The sequence below is a fragment of the Loxodonta africana genome, chromosome 12 (genome assembly GCF_030014295.1).
Source record: "Loxodonta africana isolate mLoxAfr1 chromosome 12, mLoxAfr1.hap2, whole genome shotgun sequence".
NCBI lineage: Eukaryota > Metazoa > Chordata > Mammalia > Proboscidea > Elephantidae > Loxodonta > Loxodonta africana.
In genome coordinates this window covers 58,746,452-58,772,164 of record NC_087353.1, presented here as the reverse complement: position 1 = coordinate 58,772,164, position 25,713 = coordinate 58,746,452, and the positions used below count along the sequence as shown (strand labels likewise).

General features: G+C 42.0%; 1 protein-coding gene across 1 annotated transcript in view; it reads right to left on the bottom strand.

Annotated features, from left to right (window-relative positions):
- Positions 1-5,814, bottom strand: part of C12H16orf96 (chromosome 12 C16orf96 homolog) — a 59,338-nt gene extending 53,524 nt beyond the window's left edge. The window contains exon 1 of the mRNA XM_064295534.1: positions 326-5,814. Coding sequence (XP_064151604.1) covers positions 326-745 — 420 coding nt within the window. The 5' untranslated portion in view covers positions 746-5,814. The remainder of the gene's footprint in view (positions 1-325) is intronic.
- Between the last annotated feature and the right edge of the window lie 19,899 nt (positions 5,815-25,713).

Sequence of the window (25,713 nt, the reverse complement as noted above, 5' to 3'; positions counted from 1 at the left end):
GAGCTACCGGGTAGATTCAAACTGTTGACCTTTCAACTGGCAACCGAGTGAGCACTTAACCTTTGTGCCACCTGGGCTCTTTGTCATAAGAGAAGGGCTCATCAAATGAGGCCACATGGGAGTGGGAGGCAGGATGTTTGGTTATACACTCACCTGCTAACTGAAAGGTTGGTGGTTCAAACCTACCCATCAGGGTTTTCTACAAGAGAAAAACCTGATGATCTGCTCCTGTAAATACTGCAGCCCAGAAACCCTTATAGGGCAGTTCTACCCTGTCAGTGGCAGAAAAGGGTACTGGAAGTGTTCTAGAGGCTGGGTGGCTTACTTTTTCCATGGCTTCTTCATTGCCCTGCACCATCTTCCGGAGCTTTATGAGGTTCCATAGATCGTGGACGGGCTTGTTGGTTCCCTGGCTGGCCTCCAGCAGTTGGGAAGTGGAGGGCAGCTCCCGTGGCATGGCCAGTTGGTTCTCTAACTTGTCGATGCGACTCACCACATGGTCAAAGACGTTGCTGAGCCTCTTCATGGGGGTCAGGATGGGCTGGGTATCTCCTTCCCTGGGCATGAGCACCACCTGCGAGGTCTGGAGGAAGTCCTCATCCCCTGAGAGGGCCTTCCTCAGCTCAGCCATGTGGATGTGCTCCAGGATGCCGTGGAGCAGCAGGTGCAGGGCCTGGAAGTTCACCACCCCACCCTGCGGGATGGCGATATTCACCAGCTCAGCAAACGTGAGCGAGAAACTCATTCTGTAGGCAGGGGCTGCTGGGCCGGGGTGCTGGGAGAACTTGGGGACCAGTGGTTGCTTTCTGTGGTCCCAGAGAGCTGGATGGATGAGTCCTCAGAAGTCTGGGGAGGTGACGAGCAACAGCGGTCAAGGAGAAAATGGCATCTGTCTTGGCTGGAGCTCGGGTCAGAGTTTCTGCTGGTTGCTAGGACACCAAGGAACGTGGACAAGTAAGCGTGCTTCCAAGAGCAGAGTTGGCCAGGTGCTCTGGGGTGAGCCTGGCCCGGAATAGGTGCTCAGTTAATATGTGATGAAGGTTTGAATAGGTGAATAGCTGGCCCTTTGATTCCAGCCCTGCGGTTACAAAATACTGATGAACCCTTCCAAGAAATGAGTAGAAAAGGCACTAGAGAGGCAGCTTGCTCCTCGGAAGGCCCTAGAATCAGCACAGAAGACAGTGTTCCTGGAGTTAGGAAAGCTAGTTTAAGAGAAAAGGAGCTGTAATGAAAAGAGTCTGATGAACTCATCTGATTTCTGGACATTGGCCAAATGGCCCATCCCCTCTGCCCAGGCCCTGAGACCACATTCAAGACTTGGATGGGGAGTTCAGGAAGAAGTGAGTCCCAGAAAGCTGACATTGCTCGAAGCCATCCCAAAGGCACATTCAGCCAGCTGTGGGCAATCAAAGCTGGACTTGTCCGGACCCACAGCTTTCACTCTCTCTGAAGAGGGCTTCAAGAACACTAGGTTTGGTCCATGGCTCCAGTGTTTACAGAGGCCTTGAGGGGCCTGATAAGTGGCCCAAGGCAAACACCACCTCAGGCAACCAGCTGGACTGGTACACACTCCATGTATAGGGTGCAGGGAGAGGCCAGAGGAAGTGACAGTTATTTCCATTATTGCAGTAATTCTGACCCTGATTCTCTAAACCCAAAGTGTCTTCAAGTGCCCCTAGCTTAGTTGCCTACTGTTGGCTTTGTATAAATGTCCTTTATTACAGTGAGGAATTTTCCTTCTATTCCTATTTTGCTGAGAGCTTTCATCATGAATGGGTGTTGGACTTTGTCAAATGCCTCTTCTGCATCAATTGTTAAGATCATGTGGTTCTTGTCTTTTGTTTTATCTGATGGATTACATTGATTGTTTTTCTAATGTTGAACCATAATCAAAACCAAACGCAGTGCCATCAAGTTGATTCCGACTCATAGCGACCCTATAGGACAGAGTAGAACTGCCCCATAGTCTCCAAGGAGCACCTGCTGGATTCGAACTGCTGACCCTTTGGTTCACAGCTGTAGCACTTAACCACTATGCCACCAGGTTTTCCCATGCATACCTGGTAGGAATCCCACTTGCTCATGGTGAATTATTTTTTTTTGATACGTTGTTGAATTCTATTGGCTAGAATTCTTTGAGGATTTTTGGGTCTAAGTTCATAAGGGATATTGGTCTGTAATTTTCTTTTTTTGTGGTGTCTTTACCTGGTTTTGGTATCAGGGTTATGCTGGCTTCATAGAATGAGTTTGGGAGTATTCCATCTCTCTATGCGCTGAAATACCTTTAGTAGTTGTGGTGTTACCTCTTCTTTCAAAGTTTGGTAGAATTCTCCAAAGAAGCTGTCAGGGCCAGGGCTTTTTTGTTGGGAGTTTTTTAACTACCTTTTCAATCTCTTATTTTGTTACGGGTTTATTTAGTTGTTCTACCTCTGTTTGTGTTAGTTTAGGTAGGTAGTACTTCTAGAAATTTGCCCATTTCTTCTAGGTTTTCAAATTTGTTTGAGTATGATTTTTCACAGTCGTCTGATTCTTTTAATTTCAGTTGGGTCTGTTGTGATATGACCCATCTCATTTCTTATTCGGGTTATTTGCTTCATCTCCTGTTTTTTCTTTTGTCAGTCTGGCCAGTGGTTTACCAACTTTGTTAATCACTTCAAAGGACCAGCTTTTGGTCTTGTTAACTCTTTCAATTGTTTTTCTGTTCTATATTTCATTTAATTCTGTTCTAATTTTTATTGTTTGCTTTCTTCTGGTGCTTGAGGGTTTTTCTGTTGCTTTCTATTTATTCAAGTTGTAAGGATAATTCTTTGGATTTTGGCCCTTTCTTCTTTTTGTATGTGTGCATTTATTGCTATAAATTGACCTCTGAGCACTGTTTTAGCTGTGTCCCAAGGGTTCTGATAGGAACTGTTTTCATTCTCATTGGAGTCTATGAATTTCTTTATTCCGTCCTTAATTTCTTCTATAATCCAATCATTTTGAGCAAAGTGTTGTTCAGTTTCCATGTTTGGTTTCTTTTCCCTGTTTTTTCTGTTACTGACTTCTAGTTTTATGGCTTTATGGTCAGAAAAGATGCTTTGTAATATTTCAATGTTTTGGATTCTGTTAACAGATTAGGCTTTATGGCCTAATATGCGGTTTGCTCTAGAGAACGTTCCATGTGCATTGGAAAAGAAAGTATACTTGTGTGCTGTTGGGTGGAGCATTCCATATAGGTCTATGAGGTCAAGTTGGCTGATTGTGGCATTTAGATCTTCCGTGTCTTTATTGAGCTTCTTTCTGGATGTTTTGTCATTCATTGAAAGTGGTGTGTTGAAGTCTCCTACTATAATTGTGAAGATGTCTATCTCACTTTTCAGTGCTGTTACAGTTCATTTTATGTATCTTGAAGCCCTGTCATTGGGTGCATAAATATTTAATATGGTACTATCCTCCTGGTATATTGTCCCTTGAATCATTATATAGTGTCCTTACTTATCCTTTGTGGTGGATTTAACTCTGAAGTCTGTTTTGTGAGAAATTAGTATTGCTACTCCTGCTCTTTTTTTTTTTTTAATAATTTTTATTGTGCTTTAAGTGTAAGTTTACAAATCAAGTATCTCACATAAACTTATATACGCCTTACTACATACTTTCACTTACTTTCCCCCTAATGAGTCAGCCCACTCCCTCCTTCCAGTCTCTCCTTTCATGACCGTTTTGCCAGTTTCTAACCCCCTCTACCCTCCCATCTCCCCTCCAGACAGGAGATGCCAACATAGTCTCGAGTGTCCACCTGATGCAAGTAGCTCACTCCTCATCAGAATCTCTGTCCGACCCATTGTCCAGTCCAATCCACGTCTGCTGAGTTGGCTTCGGATATGGTTCCTGTCCTCGGCCAACAGAAGGTTTGGGGACCATGACAGCTGGGATTCTTCTAGTCTTAGACCATTAAGTCTTGTCTTTTTATGAGAATTTGGGGTCTGCATCCCACTGTTCTCCTGCTCCCTCAGCAGTTCTCTGATGTGTTCCCTGTCAGGGCAGTCATTGGTTGTGGCTGGGCACCACCTAGTTCTTCTGGTCTCAGGATGATCCTGCTCTTTTTTGATTGCTGTTTGCTTGGTATACTTTTTCCACCCTTTTGAGTTTTAGTTTCTGTCTTTAAGTCTAAGGCGTGTTTCTTGTAGGCAGCATATAGGTGGATCGTGGTTTTTTATCCATTCTGCAACTCTGTCTCTTTATTGGTGCATTTAGTCCATTTACATTCAGTGTCATTATGGATAGGTATGAGTTCAGCGCTGTAATTTTGATGTCTTTTTTGTGTGTTGTTGACAGTTTCTTTTGCCCTTTAATTTTTTGTGCTGAGTAGTTTTTCTTTATATGATGTCTTCTCTTTTTCATTGTTGTTTTGTTTTTGGTGAGTCTTTACGTTTTTCTTGTATTTTATTTTGATGTGTAGGATTGTTAGTCTCCTTTGTGGCTACCTTATTATTTATTCCTATTTTTCTAAGTTTAAACCAAACTTTTATCTCCCTGTATCGCCTTGACTTCCTCTCTATATGAAAGATCTATGATTATTTAGTCCCTCTTTATTGACTTAATGTTGTCACCTTTTACATAATGTCATCGTTTCCCTGCTTTAAGTATTTTTTTTATGAGTCTTGATTAATTTTTGTGATTTCCCCTATCAGGGTTGATATCTGGTTTCTCTGTCCTGTATTCTAGTTTTGGGTTGTTATCTGATGTTATTGATTTTCTAACCAGAGAACTCCCTTTAGTATTTCTTGTAGTTTTGGTTCGGTTTCTGCAAATTTCCTAAACTTCTGTTTATCTGGAAATGTCCTAATTTCGCCTTAGTATTTAAGAGTCAGTTTTGCTAGATATATGATTCTTGCTTGGCAATTTTTTTCCTTCAAGGCTTTACATATGTCATCCCATTGCCCTCTTGTCTACATGGTTTCAGCTGAGTAGTCCAAGCTTATTCTTATTGACTCTTCTTTGTAGGTGACTTTTTGTTTATCCCTAGCTGCTCTTTTTGGCAAGTTTGATTACAGTATGTCTTGGTAACTTTCTTTTGGGACCTACCTTGTATAGGGTTCAATGAGCATCTTGGATAGATATTTTCTCATCTTGCACAATACCAGGGATGTTTTCTGCCAACAAATCTTCAACAATTCTCTCTATACTTTCTGTTTTCCCTCCCTGTTCTGGTACTCCAATCACTTGTAAGTCATTTCTCTTGATAGAGTCCCACATGATTCTTAGGGTTTCTTCATTTTTTCAAATTCTTCTGATTTTTCTTCAAACATATTGTTGCCAAGTGTTTTATCTTAATCTTGCTAATTCTGACTTCCACTTCCTTGGTTCTGTTCCCCTTTCTATTGAGTTGTCTAATTCTGAAATTTTATTGTTAATCTTCTGTATTTTTGATTGCAGTCTCTCTCTGGATTCTTGCAGCCTATTAAATTTGTCATTATGTTCTTGAATAATCTTCTTAATTTCCTTGGCTGCTTTATCTGTGTGCTCCTTGGCCTGTTCTGTGTTCTGCCTAATCTCCTTCCTGATGTCTTGAGGAGTTCTGTATATTAATCTTTTGTATTCTACATCTGGTAATTCCAGGAATACATCTTCATCTGGAAGACTCCTTGATTTTTTGTTTTGGGAGTTTGTTGAAGTGATGATGGTCTGCTTCTTTATGTGATTTGTTATGAACTGTTGTCTCTGAGCCATCTAAAAGTTACTGTATTAATTTATGTTTATTCATTTTAGTGTATTAATTTACTACATTACTGTATTAATTTATGTTTAATCAAGTTAGCTCACTCGAGTAGCCTATTTGGGTATATCAAAACAAAACAAAGCTTCTTGCTTTGTTTTGTTTTGATATACCCAAATAGGCTACTCGAGTGAGCTAACTTGATTATTGAAGCCTTTGAAGCACTAATGTCTTGTCATCAGATGGCTAGAGCTGTTATCAGGTATATGAGCCTAGGAGCCCGTTCATTATTCTACTATAGATTCAGCTCAGGTGTCCAGGTAGTCAGTCACCATGTGTGTGCTGCAGCAGGCTCTCACCTACGACCTTAGAGGAGCAGTAGTGATGGGTGTATGCACAGGTTTCTGGCTGCAGCAGGGGGGGGTCACACTCTGAGCAAGGCGGGGCTGACAACCTTCCCATGAGTGTCTGTGAGGAAGGTACATCCCTGTTCTCTAGAGCGCACAGGTGGATGGGCTCTGCAGCCATACCATAGGCACCCAATGCTTTCTACTGTAAGGACTGTGAGGTACCACTTATCCTCGGACCCCTATCTCAGGTGGCTAGGTGGTGTGGGTGGAGCCACCAGTCCTCAGGCTCCTGATGCGGGTAGGTGAGGACCCTGTTCAATAGGCAGAGCAGTATCAAACATCAAAAACCCGCCTCTCCACCGCACAGCTGAAACAGTTGAAGTTAGACCTCAGGCACATACACCCTTGCAATATTACAACAAGACCCTAGCTGCTGAAATGGGGCCACCTGGGTCCATGCAGGGGTGAAAGACATTCGAAATGTGCAGATCACTTATGCCTGTACAGGAACCGCTTCTGTTCTAAATTCCCAGATCTGGGGAGCCAGCAGATTATTTTTCCCCCATTTGTTAATTTGTTCCTTCTCCAATGCCAGGTAAATGGCTCAGGAAGTGCAGCAGGACCTATCTCAGGTCCAGGGAAATCGACTGTCACTGAAGCTGGCTGGGGGCAGAGGGCGGAGGGATCAGATAAACGGGAGAGATTTCTCTCAAAAGGAGTTGTTATTAGATCCATACCGTAAATTAAACAAAATCATTTATCTTGTGCTGAGAGTGCTGTGTTTTCACTGATTCCAGAGGCGTGCGTAGATTCTGTGTGCTGGCTCAGCTCCACAGCGGTCATGCCAGGGGATGGGCTGCGCCATTTTGCTCACCTTCTTTTGCTGACGTAACCACATCCTGAACACTATGGCCAGCCCTGCCATGATCACTACAGGAGATCAGGGCTGAGAGGCACCTGTTCCCACTGAGTCAGGTCCAGCAACTCCTTGCTGCTTCTGCACTGTCTCTCCCTCCCTGTCACTCAGTTCAATTTCTTAACTTTGCCTTTGATGTTCAGGGTTCCTAGCTTATCAAATAATCGATTCACTTTTTGGGGGGTTTTTTGTTGTAAGAGGGACCACCGGAAGCTTCTGACTACTCTGCCGTCTTGGGCCCGCCTCCTAGATAGATCTTAAAAGAGCACAATGCTCAAGGCAGACAGTCTTTACTAGTTAAGGTAACCTACTGTCTGATTTTAAGAAAACTTCAAGGGATTTTTTGGTTTAAGGTTTAAAGATTATCTCAGGTCAATAGTTTCAGGGGTTCATCCAGTCTCTAAGGCTCCAGAAAGTCTGTATGCCACAAGAATTTGAAATTCTGTTCTGCATTTTCCCCCTTTTGATCAGGATTCTTCTATAGAATCTTTGATCAAAACATTCGGTAATGGTAGCCAGACACCATTCAGTTCTTCTGATCTCATGGCAAAGGGGGTAGTTGTTCATAGAGGCAGTTAGGCACACATTCCATTTCCTCTTCTTATTCCTGACTTTCCTCTTCTGTTGTTCTGTTGTCGAATAGAAATCAATGGTCATGACTTAGATGGCCACTTGGAAGCTTTTAGGACCCCAGGCACTACTCAAGGAACTAAGAGGTAGAACAGAAGCACTTGACACTTTATTAGGCCAATTAACTGGGGTGTCCCATGAAACCATGACCCTAAAACTCCAAACCAAGGAACCAAATCCCATGAGGTATTTGGTTGTACATAAGCAGCCTCAGCAGATACACTTGTTTTTTTTTGCTCATTGTTGTAAATATATCTATTACACAACTTTCACCAATTCAATTTTTACAGGTGTACAACAAACCTATTGATAGCAATTACATTAATCAGCTGTGCAGCCCTATCCATAGGGTTTTCAATGGCTGATATTTTGCAAGTAGATCTCCAAGCATTTCTTCCAAGGTGCCTCTGGGAGGATTCAAACCTCCAACCTTTCAGTTACCAGCCAAGCGTGTTAACGGTTTCCATCACCCAGGAACTCCCCAACACCCACTAGGATGGCTGTAATAAAAAACACAGCCAATAACAAGTGTTGGCAAAAATGTGGAGAAACTGGAATCATCATGCATTGCTGGTGAGACTGTAGAATGGTGCAGCTGCTTTGGAAAACAGTCTGGCAGTTCCTCAAAAGGTTTAGCATAGAGGCATCATATGACCTAGCAATTCCACTCCTAGGTATACACCCAAGAGAAATGAAAATGTTAGTTTACACAAAAACTTGTACATGGATGTATGTGGATAAGTTCTAAAAATAAAGAAGGAAAAAGAAAACTCTATGTAGAACAGCTCTTTCATACACGAGAGTGGGAGTCAACTTGATAGCAACTGGTTTGGGGTTTTTGCTTTTTTTTGTCATACATAAACTCATTTAGTTTATTACAAGATAGTCATGGCAAGGCATGCAAATAACGCCTCATGACATCCATTTAGAACCAGAGAATCAGAATTAACAATTACAATTACAATGCCAGCTCAATGGGTTAGAGTCCCAATCTTTAGACTTCAGGCTTTTATCTTTCATGAGTGGTCTCGGGAGGCAGGCTTCACCACAGCTTGAACTCGGTAGAGATCCCTCATGGCTACAGTCTGAGGTCAGCAGTGGTAGACAGAATCTCAATCCAGAGTCTCAGTCTTCAGAGATTCAGACTCCAGGGGGAGGTTCCACCTCTGCTTTCTTTTAGTGGTTAAGCAGAAATTCAAGGTTTATATGTGAAATTCTCACGTTGGCTTCACACAATAAGGGCCAATGTGAAGTCAAAAATGTCATGTTATGTCTTCTCTCCAGGATTAGAGGCTAGGGAGGTTGTTTAGATTAATGTCTCAAAGCTAGTTTACAAAGATTACCTATGTTATGTTTTCTTTTATCACAGTATGCTGGGTCACAGTTAATTTAAAAGTTATTTATCACATTCTTCACATTCATTTCTCTGCATCTAAGTTCAGAAATTTCCTACTTCTTAGTCACATTATAAGTAACTTATGCATCTGTTGCTTAAGATCATTACAGAAGCAACATACTGATGGTAACGTATATATGTATATATATAACATACACACATTACGGAGTCATATATGATTTAAAAGCATTATAGAATCATATGTGATTTGACAACATTACAAAAAGCATCAATAACAATCCATCCCTTGCTCTCAAATCACATTTCAGATTTCAAATCATACCATATAATCTTTTAAAAGCAAGTTTTATTTCCTCCTTTCCAATTCTAATCCATTTTGCCCTACCTCATTGCATTGGCGAGGGTTTCCAGTACAATACTGGATCAAAGTAATGATAGCAGGATCCTCGTATCAATCCCAACCTAAAGGAGAAATCGTTCAACGTCTCATCATTTTAGTGTTAAATCTGTGGTTTTTGAAAGTTTTTTTTGAATACTCTTTCTCAGATTAATGAATTTAATTTCTATTCCCAATTTGGTAAGAGTTTTATCATTAATGGGTTATATTAGATTTCTACTAATGTAACAAATTATAGAAAGTCCCCAATTTACAACATATTTGAGTTACGATGAACTGTACTTAGGACCGTCATTTCACTTTTTGGGGGTACATCTTATCATTAGTAATATGTACTACATAACAATGTTGCAGCATGTAATTTGATGATATTATCATTCTGAAATACTCACTTGCAAATGTTCAAAGATTGGATTTCTAAAGATACTGATAATAAAAGGCACTAATAATAAAAACTAAAAAAAAAGAGGTACTCAACTTATGTCAGAACTGAGTTAAAATGGAGTCATCAGAGTGGAACCCTATCATAAATCAGGAACTACTTGTACTACAATTTAGTGGCTTAAAACAATGCAAATTTATAACCTTAAAACTCTTTAGGATGGAACTTGGACATGGATCTCAATGGGCTAAAATCAAGGTATCAGCAAGACTGCCTTGTTCCATTATAGCTTCTAGAGGTCATCTACATTCCTTAATTCATGTCTCCCTTTTTCAATTTTCAAAGCCAGTAATGTTGCTTCTCTCTGACCATTCTCCTCCGACTAGTCAGGGGAAGGTTCTCTGATTTTAATGACACTTGTGATTACACGGAAACCCTTGTGGCGTACTGGTTAAGTGCTACGGCTGCTAACCAAGAGGTCGGCAGTTCGAATCCACCAGACGCTCCTTGGAAACTCTATCAGGCAGTTCTACTCTGTCCTATAGGGTCACTATAAATTGGAATTAACTCGATGGCAGTTTTTTGTTTTTTTGGTTTGTGATTACACTGGATCCACCTATATACTCTAGGATGCTCTCCCTTCAAGGCCCTTAATTTAATAATACCTGCAAAGTCCCTTTTGTTTTGTAACGCACTATGCTAATAAGTTCTGAGGATTAGGAGGTTTTTGCTTTTTTTTTAAAGCACTATGCCTGGCAATTATTTATTGAGCGCTGTGATCGTTAAGGTTGTGTGTCAACTTGGCTGGGCCATGATTCTCAGTGGTTTGGCAGTTATGATGTAGTTTGAGAGTCATATAGTGATTTGATCACCTTCGTGATGAGATTTCAGATAATGTGATCATCTCCGTGATGGGATCTGCTGTGAGTAACCAATCAGCTGAAAGAGAGTTTTCTTGGAGGTGTGGCCTGCATCCAACGCAGATGGACTTTCTAGCAAAGCTCAGGGGCTTTTGCTCACACTGGATCCTGTAGCTGGCTCCTGTCCATCTGACCTCCAGTTCTTGGGACCTGAGCTAGCAGCCTACCTGCTGCTTTGCCTGCCAATCTTTGGATGTGTCCATCTTCACAGCCTGTGAGCCAGAGCCCTGCTGACTTACCAATCTTGGGTTCACCAGCCCCTTCAGCTATGTGAATCAGAAGCCTCCAGCCTGACCCACATTCCAGCCTCTACAACCACGTGAGCCATTTCTTTAATATAAATCTCTATATATATTCATATGCTTTACTGGTTTTGCTTCTGTATAGAACCCAGCCTAAGACAAGCATGTACTACGTGCCAGTGTCTGATGAAATGTCTGATCTCGCAGAGCTTTCAGGATGCAGCGGTTGGGGGAGACAGACACTTATTACACAAGCAAAGAAATAAGATAATTTTAGGTAGTGATAGGAGTTATAAGAAACAGGACAAAATCAGCATGGGGGATGGGCACTATTTAGACAGGGTAGTTGTGGTGGCCAGCCTCCAAAATGACCTCCAAAGTTATCCTGGAATTCTCACCTTATGTGGTCTCCTCCCACACTATACCAGGTTGGTCTGTGTAACTGTATTAGTGTCCTGGGGCTGCTGTAACAAAGAACCACAAATTGGATGGCTTAACACAACAGAAATGTATTCTCTCACAGATGTGCAGGCCAGGTGTCTGAAATCAAAATGTTGGTAGGGTCAGCTTCCTCTGAGGGCTCTAGGGGAAAATCCTTCCTTACCTCTTCCTTGCTTCTGGTGGTTCCTGGCATTCTTTGGCTTGTGGCTGCATTGCTCCAATCTCTGCCTCTGTCTTCACATGGCCTTCTTCCCTCTAAGTCTCTGTGTATCCTCTCTTTTTCCTACCAGGACACCAGTGGATTTAAGCTACTTACTGGGTGGTGCAAACAGTTGCTAACCAAAAGGTTGGAGGTGCGAGTCTACCCAAAGGTGCCTCAGAAGAATGACTTGGTGATTTACTTCTGAAAAATCAGCCATTGAAAACCCTATGGACAGTAGTCTTACGGGACATCTCAGTCAATTGGCAAAATATAGTTCATAGGGTTATTGTCTACCTACATTCTAGGTAGGTGAATAGTGTCTGGGGAATAAAAGCTTTTGAGCAGCCATCTAAGATACAAGTATTGGTCTCTACTCAACCAGAGCAAAAGGGAAAGAAGTAAACCAAAGACTCAAAGAAGAAACTAGTAGACAGGACAAACATAGCTCACTATGCCAAGAGCAGAAGAATTGGATGGTACCCAGCTACCACTACTGACCATTCTAACTAGGGCCACAACAGATGGACCCTGACAAAATGGGAGAAAATGTGGAAAAGAACCTCAAATTCCTTAAAAAAAAAAACCCCAAAAATCCACTAGACTGGTTGAGACTGGAGGACTCCCTGAGACTATTGCCATGAGATATTCTTCAAACCTTGAACTGAAACTAACCTGAAGTCACCTTGTAGCTAAATACCAAATTGGCTCAAAAATAAATAGCATCACCCGTGAATAGTGTGCTCCTTTTAAAAATCACCTATATGAGATCAAACGATCAGCAATTACTTTAAGACAATGGGGAGAAGGCAAGGGGGCAGGGAAACTAGATTAACGGAAATGGAACAACCAGAAGGAAAATGAGAATGTTTACACGTTGTGAAGAATGTAACCAACGTCACTGAACAACCTGTGTAGAAATTGTTGAGTGGGAACCTAAACTGGTTTTAAACCTTCACCGAAAACACAATAAAATATTATTAAAAAATAATAATAATAAAGAAAAAGAAAACCATATGGAGCACAATTCTACTCTGACCCACATGAGGTCTCAGTGAGTTGGAACTGACTCCACAAGCAGCTCGTTTAAAGTGTAAATTCGCTCTAGACTAACAAACTGAAAGCTGTGGGGGGTGGAAAAAGCATTGGTCTAGGGGTTGGGAGTGAAGTTGGAGTGACTTAGCCACTTACCATCTTAGGTAAGACACAACGTCTCTGAGCCTCAGCTTTCACTTTTCTAAAATAGTAAATGGCCCTTATCTCAGAAGGTTGAAGAACAGATAAAATGTGAAGAGGATGAGAAAAAAAATAGAGAGTTTTCACAACCGCAGTGGGTGGTGGCTCAGTCGCTGGGGAGTGACACTGTAAGCTTCTCAGGCTTACTATTCTGGGGTGGCATCTCTCCCAGGCCTAGCTTCGTGATACCAGCTAAGCTAGGTTCCCCAAGCAAGAAACATGGATTATGTGAGCAACTATGGCCCTACACTCAAGTCCTTTTCTGCTCAGGGAACCAGAGTCCATTTCTATTGCTTGCAACTGAGAACCCAACAGGTATAAAGTGCTCATTTTTGAGGCTGGCTAAACATCACAGCCTGGACAGAACAAACAGAAGGGTGCATTGTGGACAAAAACACGGGTACCTAGGGTAGGTGAGGTTATGGCCAATCAGCACCTGGGCTCACTGGGTCCCCCTGATGTCCATTCACCTAAGAGAGTGTGTCCAGATAGGGGTGGGGGCTGCAGGTGCCCAAATTTCTTCTTGGGGACATAAAATATAGGTTCACATTTGTACTGGGACCTGGTCATGGCACTGTTCAGCACCCTGAATGAGGCCTCAGACCAGAGGTTTCCCAGGGACTCTTGGGAGATGCCCAGGGATCTTCTGGATGCTTCTCGCTCCCCCGTCCCCCACATCCCATCCTTCACCAAGTCCTGTCGATTTTACCTCCTAAATCTCTCTTAATTCCACGCACTGTCCTCCTTCTCCAGCACTCACACTACAGTCCTTGTCAAGGCTCTGCATTAGCCTCCTAAGGGTCTTCTCATGCTCGCCCTAAGCCAGGACAGTAGTTACCTCTGGGCGGCCTCTGGGAGCCAGTTTTTCAGATGTATTCCATGAGAAGCTGTACATTTCTGACATGAGCACTTTTCTGTACTGAGGATCTGGGATCTACAACAATTTAAACAAATTAATGACCCAATAATGTGGAGTCCACAGCTCCAGTGGGCTCCCTCCTTTTCTTGTGCTGAGCACAAAGATCAGATTTTTGCAAAGAACTGGCCCGAGTATAGCAGCTCCTTCTCTTACTCCAGTATGCGCTGACTCACCATGGCCTGGGTGGTGAAGAGCACCATCACTCTGGTGTCAAAGACCTGGGTTCCCAGGCTGAGTCCCCCAGTAGCTTGCTGTGTGACTCTGAGCCTATTACCTAAACTCTTGGAGGTCAAGATTCATAGGCTCCTTGCAGGGACGAAGGGAGGGATGCAAAGTGCTTGGCACAAAGTAAGCGCTCAGTGCTGTTAGCTGTAACTCCTAAAATGATTACACGATTTTGTTTGAGGCTTTCAGACCAATGATGTATCAGCTTGATTGGGAGTGGGGGTGGGAGGTAAGGGCAAAAGCTGAGGATTGTGGGAGGAGACACACATCCCCTCAAGATGACTTGCTCTCTGCAGCAAAGGGTCAAACTGTACTCAAAATGTCTTTTAGTCACTTGAATTTTTGCAATTACTAAAATCACACACTATACAGCTCCAGTTGTACAAGACAGAAAAGGAGGCAGAGTAAGTCTATTCTGTTAGGAATCCAGGTAGTCACTTCCTCTTGGCATGGAGGACGGGGAGAGGCTGGAAGGGAGCACAGAGCAGGCAGCTGGGGGATGGTCAGGTTCTATTTCTCAGCCTTGGTGCTGCTTGCACTAATGTGTGTGGTTTGCAAAAATTCATTGAGCTAAATACTTAAGGGGCTTGGTGATGCAATGGTTAAAGTGCTCTTTCGCTAACCGAAAGTTTGGTGGTTCAAAGTTCCAGCCACTCCACGGGAGAAATGACCTGGAGATCTGCTCCCATAAAGATTACCGCCTAGAAAACCCTATAAGGCAGTTCTACTTTGTTACAGGGGATCACTGTGAGTCAAAATTGACTCAATGGGACACAACAACAACAACAAATACATGCACACTTTCCTTTGTGGAGCCTCAATATTAGAATCAGGCCTAGTTTTAACTCTGGCCTAATAACCTAAACATACAAGCTAATTTTTTTTTTTTTTTTAATAAACATAACACCAGGCACTGGGTAATCCAAGCTTCAAGTCAGGAAGGAACGGTAAGGAAGGGAATTCGCCAAGTTCTCTGTGCCCTTTTTTGCCAGCAGATGGCATTGGTTGTAAAGGGTACACAGCTTGCAATTTTCCCACCTTCCAGTTGTTTCTGTACAACTTGGGAGGCAAACGGCCTGCCAAAAGTTCTCAGGGACATGGTGGCCGGCCACATTGAAGGCCAACAGGTGTTCATCCTATGGCATGAGGATGAGCCTTCTGGTGGCAGGGCTACCAGGTGCATTGAAGGTGTGGTGGTCCTAGGGGCCCCTGCCTCGCCAGCAATGGTAAAATCTGAACTACAAATAAAGGGCCTCTGCTTTGCAGTAGAGTCCCTCGGTGGCACAAACAGTTAAGTGCTCCACTACTAACTGAAAGGTTGGCAGTTTGAACCCTCTCAGAGGCAGTTTGGAAGAAAGCCCTGGCAATCTGCTTCTGAAAGGTCACAGCCTTGAAAATCCTATAAAATGCAGTCCTACTGTGCACACATGGGGTCGTTGTGAGACAGAATCAACTCGACAGCACCTGGGTTTGGTTTGTTTTTAGTGTGCAGTACAGGTGTGAGGCATTGAGGTGAGAGTCTCAGATGCTAGGAGCAGAGGCTGGGGACATGGTGGAAGGAGCTGTGTGTGTATGCGCATGTGGGCACGTGGTAGAGGAGGTGTTCCACAGAAAGCAATCACTCCCCTTGAAAAGACAAAACAAGCAATTACAGTGCAAGATTGAAATGATTCCTCCTGGGACAGTGTGGGCTCCTGATCATACATATACCCGATGAGGAATCTGGAGCAAATAACACGAATAACATCCCCCGAACCCATACAAAAGGAGCCCTGGTAGTGCAGTGGTTAAATGCCTCGCTGCTAACTGAAAGGTCCGCAGTTAGAACCCACTAGCCACTCTGTGGGAGAAAGCTGTAGCAACCTGCTTCTGTAAAGATTAGTCTTGGGGCAGTTCTACCCTGTCCTATAGTTGACTCAATGGCAATAGGTTTGGTTTCTGCCTGCATACAGAGATGCTTCCAAACTCGCTGCCGTCAAGTCGATTCTGACTCATAGCAACCCTATAGGGCAGAGTAGAACTGCCCCACAGAGTTTCCAAGGAGCGCCTGGCGGATTGCTTTAGTTTTTTCCCCATTATGTGTCTGAATGTTTCCTGAGTTTCTTTGGGTATATCCTTTTTTTATTTTCTAACAGTTTTATTGAGGTATAATTCACATACAAGTCACCCATTTAAACTGTACAATTGAATGGTTTTTCATACAGTCATAGAGGTGTCCAAACATCACCACAGTCAATTTTAGAACATTTTCATCACTCCAAAAAGAAACGTTGTATCCATTAGCTGCCACTCCGCATCCGCCCCCTCCACCCTTTAGCTAATCTATGTCTCTGTGGATGAGATTGGCCAATTCTGTACATTTCACAGAAAACAACTCATACAATATGGCCTTTTGTGTTTGACTTCTTTCACTTAGCATGTTTTCAAGGTTCATACATGTTATAGCATGTATCAGTACTTGATTCCTTTTTATAGCCATATAATATTCCGTTGTATGGATAGACCACATTTTGCTTATCTATTCATCTGTTGATGGACATGAGTTTTTTCTACTTTGGGGGTATTATGAATAATGCTGCTATGAACCTTAGTACGTAAGGTTTTGTATAGACGTATGTTTCATTTCTCTTGGGTATTTATCTAGGAATGAAATTACTGGGCCATATGGTGACTATGTTTAACCTTTTGAGGAACACTTGCCTTTAGTTTTGAGTGCACATATACTTCAACAATCTCATTTACTCCTTGATTACTGTCAACTGCAAGTGGGAAATGACCTCATCTACAAAAAGGGAACTGAGGCCCAGAGCACTCAAGGGATCACAAATAATTATAACTACTATTTGTACTGAGCAGTCGCTATGTGCCAGGCACTGTGGGTTATGACTAAAACACATTAAGTCGTTCCATTCTCACCATGGCTCTGTGGAGTTGCTATGATGTTTATCCCCATTTTGTGCTTAGAAAAACTAAATATTTGAGCAAGGTCATACAGTAGTATGGCCCAAGATTTGAACTCACTTCCATCTGCCTAAATTTTAGGTTCTCACTAGCTCTCAAACTTGCTGTTTGGTCAACTCCGGAGGGTCAGCAAAATTCCACCTACCTCTGGGGTGGTAAGGTTTGCATAACCCATTCTACTTGACCTATTGCATGGGACCCTCTTGAGCACCCCTTCACCCACCCTCTGCCTTCCTCTCTCTCTGACCCTGAGTCTCCATGGGTCTCTCCTCCTGGATCCATCCCAGAGCCCCTTCTCTTCTTAACGGGTCTTTCTGCCTCCAATGTCCACCCCTTCTACATCGCCTATTTGATCTGGCTAAAACACAAATTTAGTCGTGTCACTCTGCTTAAAGATCTCAGCATTTCCCATTATTACCTACTGTACAGGATAAATTCTAAATTCCTTAGACTGATCTATAAGACCATCATCTTTCCTCACCCCCATCCCTCCCATTTCACACTCTATGATCCAGTCCTATTGAACTGCTTAGATTTCCCCAGACACTCTGCATTTCATTCCTTTGTGACTTTCCATAAGCAGTTCTCACTGTTTACAATGCCCTTTCCGGCTTCTTTCACTTGCGCAACACCTACACATCTGTCAAGTTCTAGCTAAAATGTCTAACTCCTCTCTGAAGCCGTCTTTTGTCTGAGTACTCTCTTCCCTGAACTCTTAAAGCAGTTTGTTCTGAAGTCTTCATTCTATTATATTAGTCTCCATTGCTGGACTGTGTACTCTTTGACAACAGGGATTGTTTTATTCCACTTTGTCTATTTCCATGCCTAGAACAAGACATTACTTGGTTAAATGAGTAAATAAATTAATGTTCACTATCTGCTCTGTGTACATGGAAGCTATGAACCACATGTGGGTACCGAGCACTTGAAATGTGGCTGACCCAAATTGAGCTGTGTTTTAAGTGTAAAATACACACTGGACATTGAAGGCTTAGTACAAAAAAAATGTAAAATACCTAATTGATTTTCTTTTTTAAATGAATATTGAAGTGATAATATTTTACATATATTAGGTTAAGTAAATAGATTATTAAAATTAATTTCACTTTTTCTTAAATATGTCTACTGTTGTTGTTAGGTGTCATCAACTTCGCTCTGACTCATGGTGACCTTATGTATAACAGAACAAAATGCTGCTCAGTCCTGTACCATCCTCATAATCACTGCTGTGTTTAACCCGTTGTGGCAGCCACTGTGTCAATCCATCTTGTTGAGGGTCTTCCTCTTTTTTGTTGACCCTTTACTTTACCAAGCATGATGTCCTTCTCCAGGGACTGGTCTCTCTTGATAACATGTCCAAAGTACATGAAACGAAGTCTCACCATCTGTGCTTCTAAGGAGAAGTCTAGCTGTACTTCTTCCAAGACAGACTTGTTCGTTTTTCTGGCAGTCCACGTTATATTCAATATTCTTTGCCAACATCATAATTCAACAGCATTGATTCTTCTTCGGTCTTTCTCATTCATATGCTACTAGAAACTTTACATTAAATATGTGCTGGTCTCAACAGTCTTCAGGCAGCTTCCTTACTGCCTCTCCTGGTCTAAGCCATTCCCCACACAGTAGTCAGAATGATTCATTAAGATATTAATCAGGGGGGCGGAGCCAAGATGGCGGACTAGGCAGACGTTACCTCGGATCCCTCTTACAACAAAGACACGGAAAAACAAGTGAATCGATCACATACATAACAATCTACGAACCCTGAACAACAAACACGGATTTAGAGACGGAGAACGAACTAATACGGGGAAGCAGCGATAGTTTCCAGAGCCTGGAGCCAGCGTACCAGTCAGGTACGGCACAAGCACAGAGACCTGCTCCACCCCCCTGAACTAACCCCGGGAGGGGGACCAGCCGGTTCCACGGGCGGCGTGGGACGCAGCCGGTAGGAGAAGTCCCCGGGAGGCAGTGACTGATCTTGGAGCAGAAAGAGCAGCATCCGAGCCGGGGAACCGTCCCGCAGGGATTTGGACTGCTCGCAGGTACGCCATAAACACGGAGAGTTGCTCCACCCCCTGAACGAACCCCGGGAAGGGAACCAGCCGGGTCGCGCGGGCGGCGTGGGACGCAGCCGGTAGGAGAAGTCCCCAGGAGGCAGCGACTGGTATTGGAGTGGGGAGAACAGCGTTCCAGCCGGGACACTTGGTCGCGTCACAAGCACGGGGAGCTACTCCACCCATCTGAACTAACCCCGGGAGGGGGTCCACCTGGTTCACGGGGGCGGCACGGCCACGCGGCTGGAGGGACGAGAAGTCCCCGGGAGGCAGCGACTGATTTTGGAGTTGAGAGTGCACCGTCCCAGTAGGGGAGCCTTGACGCTGGGCGTGGGGCTGGAAGCGGAGGATCTGACCGTGACTCCAGCGGGCCAGACCCCCTGGGGGCAATCTCCACACAGCCAGCACACATAGGCGACGCGCCCGCGGGAATCTCAGCTATAACAGTCATTCCAAGCAAGACAAGCAACTCTGGCTATATTCTGAGGTGCTACTCTCCTATCTCTCTGTTCCCTCCCCCACCCTCCCCAGGCGGCTTCATTAACATCTGAATAGCCTGAGCCAGAGGGAGAACTCTGATAGGGATCTGACTGCAGTTTTTTTTTAGCGGATTTTCTGGAAAAACTAGTTTCCCAGTGATGGCTCGGAGACAACAATCCATATCAAACCACTTAAAGAAGCAGACCGTGACAGCTTCTCCAACCCCCCAAACAAAAGAATCAAAATCTTTCCCAAATGAAGATACAATTTTGGAATTATCAGATACAGAATATAAAAAACTAATTTACAGAATGCTTAATGATATCACAAATGAAATTAGGATATCTGCAGAAAAAGCCAAGGAACACACTGATAAAACTGTTGAAGAACTCAAAAAGATTATTCAAGAACATACTGGAAAAATTAATAAGTTGCAAGAATCCATAGAGAGACAACATGTAGAAATCCAAAAGATTAACAATAAAATAACAGAATTAGACAACGCACTAGGAAGTCAGAGGAGCAGACTCGAGCAATTAGAATGCAGACTGGGACATCTGGAGGACCAGGGAATCAACACCAACATAGCTGAAAAAAAATCAGATAAAAGAATTAAAAAAAATGAAGAAACCCTAAGAATTATGTGGGACTCTATCAAGAAGGATAACCTGCGGGTGATTGGAGTCCCAGAACAGGGAGGGGGGACAGAAAACACAGAGAAAATAGTTGAAGAACTTCTGACAGAAAACTTCCCTGACATCATGAAAGACGAAAGGATATCTATCCAAGATGCTCATCGAACCCCATTTAAGATTGATACAAAAAGAAAAACACCAAGACATATTATCATCAAACTCACCAAAACCAAAGATAAACAGAAAATTTTAAAAGCAGCCAGGGAGAAAAGAAAGGTTTCCTTCAAGGGAGAATCAATAAGAATATGTTCTGACTACTCAGCAGAAACCATGCAGGCAAGAAGGGAATGGGACGACATATACAGAACACTGAAGGAGAAAAACTGCCAACCAAGGATCATATATCCAGCAAAACTCTCTCTGAAATATGAAGGCGAAATTAAGATATTTACAGACAAACACAAGTTTAGAGAATTTGCAAAAACCAAACCAAAGCTACAAGAAATACTAAAGGATATTGTTTGGTCACAGAACCAATAATATCAGATATCAGCACAACACAAGGTCACAAAACAGAACGTCCTGATATCAACTCAAATAGGGAAATCACAAAAACAAACAAATTAAGATTAATTTAAAAAAAAAAATACACATAACAGGGAATTATGGAAGTCAATAGGTAAAAGATCACAATAATCAAAAAGAGGGACTAAATACAGGAGGCATTGAACTGCCATATGGAGAGTGATACAAGGCGATATAGAACAATACAAGTTAGGTTTTTACTTAGAAAAATAGGGGTATATAATGAGGTAACCACAAAAAGGCATAACAACTCTATAACTCAAGATAAAAACCAACAAAAACGTAACGACTCAACTAACATAAAGTCAAACACTATGAAAATGAGGATCTCACAATTTACTAAGAAAAACGCCTCAGCACAAAAAAGTGTGTGGAAAAATGAAATTGTCAACAACACACATAAAAAGGCATCAAAATGACAGCACTAAAAACTTATTTATCTATAATTACCCTGAATGTAAATGGACTAAATGCACCAATAAAGAGACAGAGAGTCACAGACTGGATAAAGAAACACGATCCATCTATATGCTGCCTACAAGAGACACACCTTAGACTTAGAGACACAAACAAACTAAAACTCAAAGGATGGAAAAAAGTATATCAAGCAAACAATAAGCAAAAAAGAAGAGGAGTAGCAATATTAATTTCTGACAAAATAGACTTTAGACTTAAATCCACCACAAAGGATAAAGAAGGACACTATATAATGATAAAAGGGACAATTGATCAGGAAGACATAACCATATTAAATATTTACGCACCCAATGACAGGGCTGCAAGATACATAAATCAAATTTTAACAGAACTGAAAAGCGAGATAGATACCTCCACAATTATAGTAGGAGACTTCAACACACCACTTTCGGAGAAGGACAGGACATCCAGTAAAAAGCTAAACAGAGACACGGAAGATCTAATTACAACAATCAACCAACTTGACCTCATTGACTTATACAGAACTCTCCACCCAACTGCTGCAAAGTATACTTTTTTTTCTAGTGCACATGGAACATTCTCTAGAATAGACCACATATTAGGTCATAAAACAAACCTTTGCAGAGTCCAAAACATCGAAATATTACAAAGCATCTTCTCAGACCACAAGGCAATAAAACTAGAGATCAATAACAGAAAAACGAGGGAAAAGAAATCAAATACTTGGAAAATGAACAATACCCTCCTGAAAAAAGACTGGGTTATAGAAGACATCAAGGAGGGAATAAGGAAATTCATAGAAAGCAACGAGAATGAAAATACTTCCTATCAAAACCTCTGGGACACAGCAAAAGCAGTGCTCAGAGGCCAATTTATATCAATAAATGCACACATACAAAAAGAAGAAAGAGCCAAAATCAGAGAACTGTCCCTACAACTTGAACAAATAGAAAGTGAGCAACAAAAGAATCCATCAGGCTCCAGAAGAAAACAAATAATAAAAATTAGAGCTGAACTAAATGAATTAGAGAACAGAAAAACAATCGAAAGAATTAACAAAGCCAAAAGCTGGTTCTTTGAAAAAATTAACATAATTGATAAACCATTGGCTAGACTGACTAAAGAAATACAGGAAAGGAAACAAATAACCCGAATAAGAAATGAGAAGGACCACATCACAACAGAACCAAATGAAATTAAAAGAATCATTTCAGATTATTATGAAAAATTGTACTCTAACAAATTTGAAAACCTAGAAGAAATGGATGAATTCCTGGAAAAACACTACCTACCTAAACTAACACATTCAGAAGTAGAACAACTAAATAGACCCATAACAAAAAAAGAGATTGAAACGGTAATCAAAAAACTCCCAACAAAAAAAAGTCCTGGCCCGGACGGCTTCACTGCAGAGTTCTACCAAATTTTCAGAGAAGAGTTAACACCACTACTACTAAAGGTATTCCAAAGCATAGAAAATGACGGAATACTACCCAACTCATTCTATGAAGCCACCATCTCCCTGATACCAAAACCAGGTAAAGACATTACAAAAAAAGAAAATTATAGACCTATATCCCTCATGAACATTGATGCAAAAATCCTCAACAAAATTCTAGCCAATAGAATCCAACGACACATCAAAAAAATAATTCACCCTGATCAAGTGGGATTTATACCAGGTATGCAAGGCTGGTTTAATATCAGAAAAACCATTAATGTAATCCATCACATAAATAAAACAAAAGACAAAAACCACATGATCTTATCAATTGATGCAGAAAAGGCATTTGACAAAGTCCAACACCCATTCATGATAAAAACTCTTACCAAAATAGGAATTGAAGGAAAATTCCTCAACATAATAAAGGGCATCTATGCAAAGCCAACAGCCAATATCACTCTAAATGGAGAGAACCTGAAAGCATTTCCCTTGAGAACGGGAACCAGACAAGGATGCCCTTTATCACCACTCTTATTCAACATCGTGTTGGAAGTCTTAGCCAGGGCAATCAGGCTAGACAAAGAAATAAAAGGTATCCGGATTGGCAAGGAAGAAGTAAAGTTATCACTATTTGCAGATGACATGATTATATACACAGAAAACCCTAAGGAATCCTTCAGAAAACTACTGAAACTAATAGAAGAGTTTGGCAGAGTCTCAGGTTATAAAATAAACATACAAAAATCACTTGGATTCCTCTACATCAACAAAAAGAACACCGAAGAGGAAATCACCAAATCAATACCATTCACAGTAGCCCCCAAGAAGATAAGATACTTAGGAATAAATCTTACCAAGGATGTAAAAGACCTATACAAAGAAAACTACAAAGCTCTACTACAAGAAATTCAAAAGGACATACTTAAGTGGAAAAACATACCTTGCTCATGGATAGGAAGACTTAACATAGTAAAAATGTCTATTCTACCAAAAGCCATCTATACATTTAACGCACTTCCGATCCAAATTCCAATGTCATATTTTAAGGGGATAGAGAAACAAATCACCAATTTCATATGGAAGGGAAAGAAGCCCCGGATAAGCAAAGCACTACTGAAAAAGAAGAAGAAAGTGGGAGGCCTCACCTTACCTGACTTCAGAACCTATTATACAGCCACAGTAGTCAAAACAGCCTGGTATTGGTACAACAACAGACACATAGACCAATGGAACAGAATTGAGAACCCAGACATAGATCCATCCACGTATGAGCAGCTGATATTTGACAAAGGACCTGTGTCAATTAACTGGGGAAAAGACAGCCTTTTTAACAAATGGTGCTGGCATAACTGGATATCCATTTGCAAAAAAATGAAACAGGACCCATACCTCACACCATGCACAAAAACTAACTCCAAGTGGATCAAAGACCTAAACATAAAGACTAAAACGATAAAGATCATGGAAGAAAAAATTGGGACAACCCTAGGAGCCCTAATACAAGGTATAAACAGAATACAAAACATTACCAAAAATGATGAAGAGAAACCCGATAACTGGGAGCTCCTAAAAATCAAACACCTATGCTCATCTAAAGACTTCACCAAAAGAGTAAAAAGACCACCTACAGATTGGGAAAGAATTTTCAGCTATGACATCTCCGACCAGCGCCTGATCTCTAAAATCTACATGATTCTGTCAAAACTCAACCACAAAAAGACAAACAACCCAATCAAGAAGTGGGCAAAGGATATGAACACACATTTCTCTAAAGAAGATATTCAGGCAGCCAACAGATACATGAGAAAATGCTCTCGATCATTAGCCATTAGAGAAATGCAAATTAAAACTACGATGAGATTCCATCTCACACCAGAAAGGCTGGCATTAATCCAAAAAACACAAAATAATAAATGTTGGAGAGGCTGCGGAGAGATTGGAACTCTCATACACTGCTGGTGGGAATGTAAAATGGTCCAACCACTTTGGAAATCTATCTGGCGTTATCTTAAACAGTTAGAAATAGAACTACCATACAACCCAGAAATCCCACTCCTAGGAATATACCCTAGAGATACAAGAGCCTTCATACAAACAGATATATGCACACCCATGTTTATTGCAGCTCTGTTTACAATAGCAAAAAGTTGGAAGCAACCAAGGTGTCCATCAACGGATGAATGGTTAAATAAATTGTGGTATATTCACACAATGGAATACTACGCATCGATAAAGAACAGTGACGAGTCTCTGAAACATTTCATAACATGGAGGAACCTGGAAGGCATTATGCTGAGCGAAATTAGTCAGAGGCAAAAGGACAAATATTGTATAAGACCACTATTATAAGATCTTGAGAAACAGTAAACCTGAGAAGAACACATACTTTTGTGGTTACGAGAGGGGGAGGGAGGGAGGGTGGGAGAGGGTTTTTTTTATTGATTAATCAGTAGATAAGAACTGCTTTAGGTGAAGGGAAAGACAACACTCAATACATGGAAGGTCAGCTCAATTGGACTGGACCAAAAGCAAAGAAGTTTCCGGGATAAAATGAATGCTTCAAAGGTCAGCGGAGCAAGCGCGGGGGTCTGGGGAGCATGGTTTGTGGGGACTTCTAAGTCAATTGGCAAAATAATTCTATTATGAAATCATTCTGCATCCCACTTTGAAATGTGGCGTCTGGGGTCTTAAATGCTAACAAGCAGCCATCTAAGATGCAGCAATTGGTCTCAACCCACCTGGAGCAAAGAAAAATGAAGAACACCAAGCCCACATGACAACTAAGAGCCCAAGAGACAGAAAGGGCCGCATGATCCAGAGACCTACATCATCCTGAGACCAGAAGAACTAGTTGGTGCCCGGCCGCAATTGATGACTGCCCTGACAGGGAGCACAGCAGAGGACCCCTGAGGGAGCAGGAGATCAGTGGGATGCAGACCCCAAATTCTCATAAGAAGACCAAACTTAATGGTCTGACTGAGACTGGAGGAATCCCGGCGGCCATGCTCCCCAGACCTTCAGTTGACACAGGACAGGAACCATCCCCGAAGACAACTCATCAGAAATGAAAGGGACTGGTCAGCGGGTGGGAGAGAGATGCTGATGAAGAGTGAGCTAATTATATCAGGTGGACACTTGAGATTGTGTTGGCAACTCTTGTCTGGAGGGGGGATGGGAGGATAGAGAGAGAGGGAAGCCGGCAAA